The sequence below is a fragment of the Passer montanus genome, unplaced genomic scaffold (assembly GCF_014805655.1).
Source record: "Passer montanus isolate IOZ18808 unplaced genomic scaffold, ASM1480565v1 scaffold191, whole genome shotgun sequence".
NCBI classification, from domain to species: domain Eukaryota; kingdom Metazoa; phylum Chordata; class Aves; order Passeriformes; family Passeridae; genus Passer; species Passer montanus.
In genome coordinates, this window is record NW_024366492.1 from 290,994 (window position 1) to 304,730 (window position 13,737).

The following is a 13,737-nucleotide window of genomic DNA, read 5'->3' on the forward strand; positions in this document are numbered from 1 at the left end:
ATTTTCTCTTGAATGAGCCATGCGAAAGAACCAGCAAGCAGTGTTTGTTAGACTGGTATCAGTGAAATAAAGCCTGGCATGGAAAGGTGGGATGCACCTTAGCAAGAGCCTGTCCAGGATTTTCTATAAGTACTGCTTGCAAGTATAAGTTAACTTTTTTTTTCTTTTTTTTTTTTTAATCTGGTAAAACAAACAGGAGAGTAAGAAAGATGAGAGCGGTCAACTGGTAGTTCTCTCTTGGTGTTTCACCACAATTCACATTAGCAAAATATGTGGGTTGAGATACATTTTGTGTTTATATATTAAGGTTTATTACCTATTTGTACCCACTTTTATATTGAGTATATATAGAGACACTAGTATAATTTTCTAATGTGAAGACACTAGGACCATGATTAAACAATTAATGACAGAGAACCTTACACTTGTTAATTTGATTGTACTTTATTACTGGAACATATTTTCTCTGACTTTGCTGAACTTCCTTGGTGAACTCCATAGCCTTTATTTTTAATTGCTACTGTATGTTTTCAGAAAGAGATACATGTTGGAGATAAGGAAAGGGAAAAATTTACCACAGTATTTTAACACCTGTGTCTTGTTTAAGAACCTGCAAGAGCTGTCTGCACCAATGTCATTTTGTGCAGATCATGCTGGTAACTCTGCCTTTTACCCTTCCCTTAGGAGGTGATATAAAGATGCATGGAGAAGCAGCCTATTGCTTAAGTCTAGCATATCATCTTTCTGGAGAACATGAGACAGCATTAGCAGTAAGTTTATTCTTTGCTTTAGCTTTCTCAATGTCTTCCTCTCCCTCCTTAGCATGTTTGGTATTTGCAGAGTGGAAAAAACTTGGAGAGACTTGGCTTATGGACCTTTCATAACTTTATCTAGTTCTGTAGGCGGGGACCCACGTGGCTCAAGAATTTGTGGTTCCAGTAAATTCCAGATTTACCTCAAAAACCTGATTGAGTCCAGGTTTTCATGCTTGGATCTGTAGAAATTGAACATAAATTGACAGTTCAGGTTATATGTCTTCTGCTTCTTGTATATATGTGAATATCAAATAGTCTCTATTTTGTTGGGTTTTTAAAACACCAGTTTTACAAATTAGTTTGGTACAGTGTATTTGTGAGAAACAATGAAAAATATATCAGTTCACACACTGAGATTGTTAGAACATCAGTAATTTAGAAGAAATATTAATTGCTCTTGAAAAGCTGTAATGCTGATGCAATTCCTGCTGTGGATACTTGAGTTCAAACTCCTCTTCTGATGTTTCCCTTGAGCCTTAATAATTCTTAGACAGTGAGAGCTTTGCATGTGGAATTCTAGTCTAGGAGGAGGGTTTCCTTGCTTCCTCATAGGTCGGGATGAGAGGAAAAGTAAGCAGAAACTTGATTCTTCTGTGCCAGTCATCAGTCACAGTCCTCCATGATCCTCTTAGGAATGTGGAAAATAAATTTGAATCTTTTGTTCATAATTATTGCAATTAATCATGTGAATAATTTCTCTTTCTGTTTGTTGTTGTGACTGCAGAATGACTCAGTATCCTATTAACGAACTTGTTTTATAGAGGTCATTAATTGTGGGTATTTGTTATGATGGTTTTTGGTTTTGTTTGTTTTTCTCAGAAGTAGACCAATAGAAATCCGCGAATAAATTCACCATGTATATCAATATTACTTGCTTGGCTCTTACAGTGTAGGACGTCTTCTAGATTTCTGTCTGATTTCATTTCTGTTATGATTTTTTTAGAAGTTATTGACCACCTTTATGCATTATTCTTCAATGCTGAAAGTCCTATCTTCTGCATAAATAAGTTGAAGGCTGGAAAGGAGGAGCCTGTTCTCAGTGAATTGCAGTTAAACCTGCAGCTGAATGTAAAAATACTTCAAAACTAAAAAGCTCAAAATAATTTTATAAAATTCTATCTAATATTTGCAACAGCAATGAGAATATTTTACAAGAAGTCAGTGTGATAGATTAGACAAGAATATTTTCTACTTCAGTTTACCTGCAATTGTTTTTTGCCTGACAAGCTTGCTGGCATTCTTACCTGAGCAACTTTTCTCAGACTCTCAGAAAATTAATTTAACTTTTTATTTCACATAATATACTTTGTGAATTCTGAAGCCTATCAAGATAAACAAATGTGCTAAATGAAGAAGCCTGCATCTTAATCTCTCCAAAATATACAAAGGATCAAACTACCCTTGAAAATGTCAAAAATATTAGTTGTCCTGGCATTGTTTCGTCAGAATCAGTTTTGACTACGTTTTGTAGCTATTCCCTTCTCTTCATTGCTCTCCCATGTCTCTTGTCAAAAAGTTACAGAAATCATTTGGAAGTTGCATTTCTTTTTGTTGCGTGCAGATTTTTTTTTAAGGAAACTTCTGAAAGCCTGAATTTTTTAATGTACTGCTACTCATTTTAAATATGTAACCAATAGGTAGTACCTAATGTTTTCAGTCCTACAAAAACACCTGACAGTTAAGGAAAGCAATGTGCAAGGTCAGTAAGGTCTCTGTAGTACAAAAACAAGTTATACATTATGTTAAAAGTATAAAATGTTATTTTAATGGTAATGGAAATACCAATACTTTTCAGTGGTAATAATACAGTGGCATTTTCTAATATAATAGCATTGCCAATAATATTACATGAAAAACTTCTAAAGTACTTTTGTTCAAAAAATGCACTGTGTTCTCTGGAATTAAGAAAAAGGGGTACAGTTTTAGCTCCTTTGTCCTTTGCAGTGATCAATATAGACAGCAGTAAAATATCCATGGTTGACAGTACTGTTGAGCAGAAGTTGTCTTCATTCTCCAGTTGGAAATCATTGCCTGAAATTTCCCCTTCTGTTCTCAGTTTAATGGTCTCTGTATCCAAGGGGAGCTCAGATGCTTACGGAGATGAAATCATTGCCTCCTGTTCCCAGGGGCCCACTGGTTATCATTACACATAACATGCAGACAATACTGCTAGGAGCCAGTTTGCCTCATGGTAATATGTAGTTCATCACCAGCTTCTGTAGCATGCTAAAGAGGTCTTGCCACACAGCTTGGGACTATTCGGATGTAGACTCAGGGGTCTCAGCAGTTATTTCCCTGCTTTGCATCAGTTTTCATCTTCTTTATCCCTTTGTGCCGTGGTCCACCTCAGGCAGTCTCCTTCTAGGGGAATCTGAAAGGAGCAGCTGTTACAGGCACCATTTCCTCCAATTGTTGCCACTTGGTTCCTTTTGCTCTTTAGTCTCCCTCCCCCAACATGCACACGCAGGATCATGCATATGAACTTGTTTCTCTCTCATTCATGTCTTCTAGCAGGGCAGAGAAGCATATGTTCAAAATAGTCATTATCTGATGCAGTAATTAAAGACTGAAATGATAAAGCTGCAGCCTATTCTATAAAAAAATGCAGTCCCTTTGTATCAAATGGGCTGGTTTTGTTAGAGAAGGTTTTTATTTGCTAGGGACTTGGTGTTTAACATGATTTGGTGCATAATCTGTATAATAAGTTTAATTTGATTTGATATATATGATTGATTTCACTGGAGCTACTCAGATGTAAAAATATAAGTGCGTGCAAGTTTAAATAATTACGTTCAATAACAGTGGGGTATGTTCATAATATTTTTCATATCATCTGGTTTCTGATTTTATAATCAAGCCTAATGATTTTACAACAAAATATTAATCGTTCACATTATATAGATTTCATCTTAAACATTATAGATTTTGTCATGGAAAATTCTCCATCTGGGCTAATTTTAAAGTAAAAGTTACTGTTTACTTGTTTTTTCCTCAGACTCATAATACAAGCAGAATATTAAGTGAAATATTTCTGTGTCATTAGAAATCTTGCATAAGGTATTATAATCTAATGCTTGATGTGGGATTATTTTTTTTTTTCTTAGACTGGGCTTTCAAGAATTCTTCAAAGTGTAGGATATCATGGATTTTTTTCTCTTTCAATTAGAGTTGCATCCCAAATCATTAGGAAAAATCCAGTCCTCATTCTTCATTTAAGTACTAGGGTTTTTTCTAAATGTTCCTTTCTTTTGCATATTGAATTCTGTGCTTCAGATATGTTACGCGTTTAAATAATAGAGGCAATGTTCATGATTACTGAGATTCATGCCAAGATAAATGTGGTAATTTATGACATAATGCTGTCTGCATGAATTGTCAGAATTACAACACACAAGCCACAGGCATAAAATTATCAAGAAAATTTATTAATTTGCATAGATATCTTCCCATTCAAAATGACCCTGTTACAGGAATCAGAGGTGATTAATGGCCACAAACTTAATTTCTGAAAAAGTCTGTGTCAAAACAACTGGGAATTTTGTGTCCTGTCATGCAGCTGGGGAGAATATGAGTGGGGTGCCGATATTCTGAATTTGGTATGAACAGTCTATTTTATCTGATTACATCTGCTATATCTCATGATATGGATTATGCCCAGATGGATGGATGGATGGGTTTGGTAAGTCAAGGAGGATCTTAGCAAGTGAAAGAACTCCAAAAGGTAGAGTGAATAATATTCTCTTTTCTTTCAAACATTGAGTAAGGTTGTTGAGAAGAATGAGCATGTGAAGTTAGAAGGCTGAAATTCAAGTCAGTGGTGTTCTGAATAGACCTCTGAGTTTGGGTTTCAGCTTTCATTATTGTTACCTAAAAAAGGTCCCTTTCAAATACGGACTCACAATACACATCCAAAGATACTTTTCAATGGAAATTATTTCAAACTTCCTTCTTTTAAATCAGTCATATTGTCCTTTATTCATCTCTAAGTGATCTTTAGCCATTAGTAATGAAGTAACATTTTCAGCTTAGCAAATGGTATCACATGCTTGGAAAAACATGTTAGCATACCAGTTTAAGAAGAAGTCTCATCATTCCTAGAGGTTTCACTGTCATTGGAGTGATTTTTAAACTGTATTAAAAATGGTATTCATATAGGAATTTAGTGGTTTTCTTATCTGAGGAATAAAACCCCAAAACTTTGAGCCTTCGTAGAAGGTAGGCACTTCTGATTGATCTTGACACTAATAGATTATGTCCAGAGAAAGGAGTGGCCCGATTTTGAAATGGGTTAAATTTTATGTTCCTGAAGGGTCCCGCTGCTGCTAGACACTGGTGAAGATAATGCAAACAAAATTATGTGAGAGGATTGATATTGGGAGGGAACTTTGTCCTGACAAAATATACTGACTCAAATACTGAGGGAATTAAGAAATTAAAAATAATTTGTGTTGACAATACTAAAGAAGACCTAGAACTTCAGGAAAGAGATGAATGTCTCATCATTCACTAAATCATTGTTGTTAATTTGGCACTTAATTCTTAAAGTGAAGGACAATTCTAACTTTTTATTTGGACGAGAAAGTTAACAGTCTCTTAGTGAAGGAAGGAGTTCTTTTGTTAGTTTAAGGTAAATAATATATTTTTCCTATCTTAACCAGTTTTTTTGAAAACCTGTGGGTAAAAGGGTTCTAATTATGAGAAGCAGCAATGCTACTTTCCTTCAATACTTTTTTGTACACCACACAGTTTTGCACCTTGGTGTTATGGTGTCTACTACACTTGCCTTGAAACATGGTGTCATTTTCCTTTTCAGCCTATGGTTCAGATTGAATTTTGCTTGGTTAATGGCAGCACAAAAACTCCCTTCAGTTATGTGGATTTTTGTCCAGATAAATGTGCCACAAGAACATCCTCTGTAAGGAAACACTTGTAAATGCAGTCCTGCTGCACAATTACAGTAGTCTAGTTATACAAAAATTATAGAGAAGAAGAAAGAAAAAATATTAAATACATTAAAAATCTATTACCTGATGATAAGAAAAATCACAATTCCATGTTTTCTCACAGTAACAATGAATGTTCTAGTAACTTGTTGATATTGACCGACTCTTCAGGAGTCTCATGTCCCATAAGAACAGCTACCAAAATACCATGAATGGCTGAATTTCCATCTCATCCATAACAGTTTTCAATTTATTCATTCATACACCCCAAAAGAGTAACAATACTGCAGTGAGTTGAAAGTTAGAGAGGTCAATTCATTAGATAAGTCTATAGCACTTTCTCAGAATGTTAGAATTATCTGACCAGTGGTGTTCTCAAGAATCTGAATACAAGTTGGTGACAAAAAGTTTAAAACCTCAATTTTAAATAGAGCTATGCCAGTATGACATTGTTTCATTTTGTTTGTTTCTACTTCTGAAACTTTATATATATTTATAAGATTATGTAGCCTTACTTAAAATACATGTATTAAACATATGTATTAAATAGCATTTAGAAGTTCTGGTATTTAACATATCAAATGTGGTTTCCCAAACTCCAAAACCTATTTTTGGTAATATTTTGACTCTACTTTAAAATGATAAATTGTAATATTGTATCTTTTTTTTTTTTTTTATTGCCTTGCACACACATGCAAGCACTTAGACACACTTTCTGTATAAGTATGGAAAAGAACTGGAGGGGAGTGCAGTGCAGCACTAGTTAAAGGATATTTACATCATAATAGAGATTCTAAATCAAGAGAATTGTTTTGATAACTCTGAATTACTTTTGAGACATTGTTCCTAATCGTTGTGTTTGAACTCAGAAGAAGCAAACTGCCCTTACTGGGGGTCTGCTCAGCTCTAATATCTTGAAAAATTGAGGACAAAGCCGTAAAAATTCCTTAAACTTCTCAGCTAGTGAATAAGAATATCTTTACATCTGGTTTTCACAAGGCATGGCGGGCACAGCACTTGGCAGTCATGGAGCCTCAGCTCAGGTCTCACCTTTTTGGTGTTGCTGCCAGGATGGAGCAGCCTCTGCGTGCTCTCCACTGGTATGCCCAGTGCAGGTGGCTCTTCCTTGTGCTTTGCCAGGCAGGTTGGCAGCCAGACTGGGGACACAGCTAGACTGGGTCTGCTTCTGGGAAAGAAGGTTGCAGTTAGCTTGTCCTGACTGAGATTTCTGAAACTCCAATAACTCTCTTCTGTCAGTTACAGGATGTGATTTAGGCATTTTCTCTGGAATCCCTCGAAACGTTTTTTAAAGTAGCTAATAAAATATGCTCCTTTTTTCCTGTTACCCTGTTTTTCCTTTTTTTTTTTTTTAAGAACCTGCCAATGTAAAATTCCCCCTCATTTCATTCCCACATTGGATTTCTAGCTCAGAACCTAAATGCTGTACATAATTGAGGGAAAGGTACAGCATATCTAAGTCCATAGTTTGTCATCTGATAACAATAACATACAAGATCTTAGGAACTGCCAGCCCATTAGTGAGCTTCCATTAGTGAAACTGCACATTCTATATCCAGGGCTGTAGGAAATGGCTGAGGAACTGCAAGAGAAATTTGCTAATTTTGTTGGATAATCTACTTACAGAAGTCAGACTCTTAATGTGTTGTGAGAAAGGAAACATTTGTAGCCACACTGTACAAATTCAGGAATTTCAGTGCTTAAATGCGTATGTATTTGCATTTTAAATGCAAATCTGGGAGGTTTTGTTTTCCGTTATATAGTCAATTCTAATGAACAGGTTATAAAAAAATCTGTAAAGTAAGGCTTTTAAAATTAGATTGGTTTCTCAAATTGGTACAGTTCAAGATACAGCAATTGACTTATTAGATATGTGTTTAAATTTCAATTCAGTTATTCTCAATGACTTTGGGGGTACAAGTTATATGTTCAGGTATTAACAAATGCTCAACAACTTTGCTTGATCAGAACCATTGATGGCTAAACTGGAGAGTAGGTCTTGATTCAGGCATTAGATCTTGAGGAATGTAAAATTTATCATTTGATAGATAAATAACCTGAGAAGTTAAAACACTGAGGCATGTCTGTGTAATGTGGAGAGCTTGATGCCTCCTTGCTAGAAGCAATTTGTTTTGCTGTTTTGCTTTCAGCTTATGTATTATTTCAGAGCTGATCAAAAGAATTGGTAGCAAAGTGTGAAATAAATTGTACTTCGAAAGAAATCGATTTCACATTCCTTGGTGCTTTAAATGATTTTAGTAATATTAATATTTAAAATATTTCTGTCTGAAATCTCTTTATGACTGCATATACCAGTAAAGGTCCCCATTTCATTCAGCTGTTTTTCATACTAGTATATTACACAGTAAACATTGTAGAAATACTATACTTTAACACTGAAATGGATGCAAAAGATCTCAAGTGTCTATTTGCATCTAAATGACTCAAGTTTTATCCAGTCAATAAGAACAGTCTATTAATCCTTTTAATGCATTACATGGGTTAAAACTTGAAGAATATAAGGTTTTCAGCTGAATAAGATCCCTTCTTGAACTTCTATATTGGTTTGCAGAAAAGTACCCACTACATTATCTAATTTAAATTGGTTTTATACTTTCCTAGTTTATCTCTGCAGTTTTTACCATTGTTATGCAAATTTAACTGTTTGTTTGTTTGCTTCTTGCTTGCTTTTAGCTAGGAAAACTTTGTGTAGTTAAAAATATCTGTTCAAGATATTAGTAAGTATGAAGCAGAATATTTATAGGTGCTTTGTCGAAGAAGTAATGGGCATTTAAGCATGCAGATATATATTATGATACTATTAGCTTAGCAGGTTACAGTGAATGATCTGACAGTCTACATTCATGTAGACACAACAATCTTATAAAAACAGTCCAGACATCTGGATCACAGTCCTGCTATACAAAAACATTTCTTAACAATTCACGTTATTGCACTTACCCCAATTTCCATTCCTGTCCACCCTTTTCTCCTTGTTTCTTCCCCCGGCTCTGCCTTTGTCTTTTATGTGCTCGCAGAATCTCACTTTTCCTTTACAAGTCACCTCCATCTGCTTATGTGTCAGAGTGGCCCCGGTGCCACACATCACATAGAGGAATTCTCAAGATGAAGGGCTGTATTCACATCACTACTTCTGTCTCAGCACTGTTTCATGCTTGTCACTGCTCAGCACTCAGCGCCACACTGCCTTGTTTTGTCAATAACCATTTATTTGTTGCTGGAATAGTAGCAACCATTACATCTGACCTCCCTGTTTCATCAATTATGAATAGATTATTGGATGTGAACATCTGCAAAAGCTTGCTGTTGAACTTACCTCCTGGCTGGGATTAGATAAAGTATTAAACTGTTGTTTATTGTCAGGCCAAAACTCTACTGGGAAGCCAGGGAATTCCAGGACTAGCAGACTCCCATCAGCAAGCACCAAAAATTGTTTAGTATTGCCACCATTTCCCATAAGATCATAGCCATTTATTATTTACACTTATTACTAGTTGTTATAACATACTTGATAAAAGCTCTTGGCAGGCACAGTGTTTCCAGCTATTGTCACATCTGTCAGGATGGAAAAGATACATAAACTGTTTTTTCCTCTTATATTGCTGTTAAAGGGTAACAGATGAAGCTTCTTCACTCCAGACTGTTAAGCCATGCTTTATTTTGAAGAAATATGTCAACAATGGCTTGCTTGGAAAACATTACATTCCTGTCCTAAGTATAGATTGCAGTAACCTTTACTAGGGCAATGTCTTTTGCAGGTGAAATTTCAGATTGTACAATAATAGTAAGTGAAAATACTTGGATTTGATGTTTGCATAGTTTTTTTGCTCTGGAGGACCTGGATGACTTTTTAAAAATTTTTCAAATATGAATGAATAATAAAACCTTTTATTAGATATAGGAAATAAGAAAATTATTACTTCATTCCTGCAAAATTGTTGTTTAAAGAATCAGAATTAATATAATTCTTGGTGGCACAGAAGTCCAGAATTAAGAACAGTAAGGCAGAAATGAAAATTAACCTTTATTCAATCATCTGTACATTTCATCTCTTTAAGCTTTCTGTGCAGCAAAATGAAGCATACAGGGTGAACTCCTGACCTTGTGGAAGCCAATAGAAGTTTGAAATTACTCTAGGGAAAGGAACCTTTTCAATTAGTTACTTGTATTTACATATCATCCATTCAGAATCAAAGCAAAATGTACATGCCTTGAGTATTATATGAAGCAGACAAGACTTGATACAGGCAAAGAGCCTTAGGTCTGATCTTGATAGACTGTTAAGGAAGGAGTGAAATGTTTGCCTTCCTCCCTTAATCCTTCAAGCAGATGCACACACAAGTAACCTGAAGCATGCATTGCTGAGTGTTTGTAGAGCATGAGGGTAAACACTGCACTTGATAGCCCAGTAGATCAGGGGAGGAGGAGTGTGGACCAGATTAGTTATCCACAGGGAGAGTGGAGCCAAGCAGCATCTCAGTGGTAGCCATGTCCTAGCTCTGGAAACTCTTCAACAAGGATGTTCCCCTTTGACATTTGGCTTGGACAGACTTCTGGCTGGTTTCTTCTACTTCCCTCCCCTGTCCCTGACCCTGACCCCTTGCTCCAAGATGTGTCCTTATGCATTATCCAAATCAAGTCCCTGGAATAGGAGTTCTGGAACAGACCAGTTCCAATTCCAGCTGAATTATTCCTGTCTCTGTAAGGAGATCGACAACATTTGTGGGTTTCTAGTAATTTATCCAAGACTATAGCCTGTGTAAGTGCATATGGCTAAGGACAAGGAGTTAACATTCACAGGACTGAGTTGGTGAATTTTAGTTATGAGTAAAGAGGGAGAAGTAACAATTCAGTCAAATCAGGGAGTGCTGTCTCTTTCCTGGTCATGGCACCCAGTTTCCGTATCCCTGAGCTGTGAGCATGCAGATGGAATATGTGCAGCTTCTACCCTGGATGCTCACTATGCCTGAGCACATATAGCATTGCACAAGGTGTGGCCTGCCATTCAGTTACTGGTGTGTAATATTCCTGGGATCAATGAGCTCTGCACATTGTGATCAATACATTTCATGAACAATACCCTTTTCTTTTGCTGCCCAACCTCTCCCATGCTGTGTTTTGGCAAAAAATAAGAATACATCTGGGTTTGTATTGTGAAACTTTTCTTTGATCTTACTCAACACGGCCACAGGTGTGTAACCACTCAAATTATGGTAGTAAAGACTGCACTTTTTTGTCATTTTTAAATATGTAGTTCTGGGGCAGCTACTGGTCAGAGTTCATTGAACTGGAGAGTGCCTATGCATACAATTCTGTTGTCTCTTATTTTCACTGGGCTATATCAAAGTGATTATTTAGTAACCATCAGAACTATGTGTTTTTTTCTAAAAGTATTTAAGAGGTAGGAAGTGGTATGAGTCCTGTGCTCTCACTTGACTTCATTGTCTGTCTACCAACACCTATTGTTGGCTTCAGAAAAATACTGTCAGATGCTGCTAGCCAGGCTGGGCCTTGGCCTGCCACTGCAGTGCCTGTCAGGAATCATTAGCTACTGATCTCTTTGACTAATGGTCCAGTTGATTGTCTGATTCATGTTCAAGATCTGTAAATGAGGCAGAAGCATCTTTCCTGCTCACCAGCTGTGAAATGGCTAAACACAGCTAGATTTGAAGAAATCAAAATAAATGTATTTCCAATAAAGTTTGGAAACAATATCAAATCTAAAGCTGAAAACAGAACTATGTTTTTGTGTTTTTTAAAGTTACAGTATTATAAATCAATGTTATCTCATGATGTGCTTGTCAGAGAAATGTATTTTGCCAAAACAGTGAAATGCTGGTAGTAGCATTAATCTTATATTGAATTAGATAGATGTTCTTTATTCAACATAAATTCATATTTTCAATATTTTCTCTTTTGACCATTATCCCCAGATGTATCAGTGTTCAACAGAGCCTCTGTGCTTTTGTCTGAGTCTTGTGTATGCTAATGGGGTGTGTGTGCATGTTTTTGTTTCATATAAAAGAATTACAGATGTGACAACAATTAAAAATAAAGGGTGGGATTTTCGATGGAAAGGGGTTCCTGGGGGAGGAGCTCCTGTATCTGTTTTATATTAATGGAATAAGCCCTGGAGGGTCAGCCTGGCATAATGCTGAGATAACTGAGAAGTAAATCTGAGTCTGAGAGCTCACTAACATTTTTCTTGGAAAAGCAGGTTAATATGAAATTCACCACTAGCTACAGAATTAGTGTGAGAGCCATACCACAAACAGGCTCTACTTTGTGGATTTAAGCAGAGCTTAAGACTTTATTTTTACACTGTAATTGTAGACACAACAGACTTACAAAGACACTGAAAGAGAGTTGATTTTGTGAATGGGTGCTCCCACAGGAGCTATCTGTTATGTGGAAGACAAAGTTCAAGTCCACCTTCCACTTCTACCTTCCCACATCCTGCACAAAGGAGGAAAAGTGATTGAAACCCACTGTTCATTTCGGTATGAGACTTTGACTTTCATGTTATTTGGGTTTTTTAAGCTAGTGTTTCCACAGACCCACAGAAGTAAAAATTTTGAGATAGTCAATGTGCTTGATCCAAAAAATAATCTGTGACCAGACTCAGTGTGTTTTTTGTAATTGTTATGTTGTTAAGCTTAGGTTACATTTTTATATAGAGGTAGAAAGAACTGTACATTATTCTAAGCTGTTCAACCTCATATACAACAATCTTTTCCCACTAGTTGCTAGGAGTATCAAACTGTCTTTGAAATAATATGGAAATTTTACAATTTTATAATGGAATCTAGCATGATCAAGATAAATCTATTGTAACAGCTTCCTTCCTCAGAATTCTTTGTACATGGCTAATTCTAAAAAAACAAACAAACAAAACAAAATATAAAGGAAAAAACACACATTTTACCCCTTCAGTAACTCTAAATCTCTGGAGACTTTGTCTAACTTTTGAGAAGGAAATTTGGCTAAATATGTGTAATACCCAGAGTAGTTTTTATTATACATTACCAGTATAGATTCTTACATTGTTCCATTCAATATCTATTTACACATTATTACATATTTTATTAATGGATAATTACAAAGGAAATTACCAAGATTGTTTTCAAATGCAATATTTTCTATAGAATACTGCAGCAGAAGCATCTTACCTTAATAAAATGATTTTTCTTTTGTTGTCTGAATTTTTCCCATCCAGTAGAACTTCACATTTGTGTAGGAGTTTTCAGCATTAATTATTAATTACTCCACCTCTTCCTTGGATGTCGTTTTCCCCTGCGCAGAATGGCCAATATGTGTGTATATATACACATAAATACTATTTTCTGGCTATGCTTCTGTCTAAAGGCAAACTTTTCATTGGGAACCTATAAATTCCATTAGGTCCAAATGGTAATCAGTGTTCTCAGTATTTATCCACTTCCCAGAGAACTGATAGATGACTGGCAGAGCCCTGCCCACTCAATACTGTCTGCCACATGCATGTCTTTTCCTATATGGTATCCATAGGAAGCCAGTTAGATGGATAGGTTGTTCCTATCCCATAAAAATAATCAGGAAAGTTTTCATGCTTATTTGTTAGCTTTAGGATTTTTACAGATTCTGTCAGGCATCACTGTGTTGATCCCACTTGATTTTCCAGCATGTAAACTTTATAATTTTCTTGTTTTAAATGAAAATTTAAAATGTGCTGTAATTTCAAGAGACTCTTGGTGAAATCCTGTAATGCTTATATGTTTAACCATCATTTTAATCTGTTCTATCTGTTCCTCTTTTTTTCTATCCTGAAATGTTTCTATCCTGAGTGTAGAAGATTGGACATACATCACAGAAGAGAAGAGCCCTCTTCACTTGTTTCATATAAATGGATACTGGGCAGTTGTGGCATCCAGGGATCCACAGCTCCTTTTCATCAAGCCCCT

At 35.8% G+C, this 13,737-nt stretch overlaps 1 protein-coding gene across 1 annotated transcript in view; it reads left to right on the top strand.

Moving 5' to 3' along the window:
• Window positions 1–13,737, top strand: part of TTC29 (tetratricopeptide repeat domain 29) — a 98,980-nt gene that overhangs the window by 30,997 nt on the left and 54,246 nt on the right. The window contains exon 5 of the mRNA XM_039706399.1: window positions 685–770. Coding sequence (XP_039562333.1) covers window positions 685–770 — 86 coding nt within the window. The remainder of the gene's footprint in view (window positions 1–684; window positions 771–13,737) is intronic.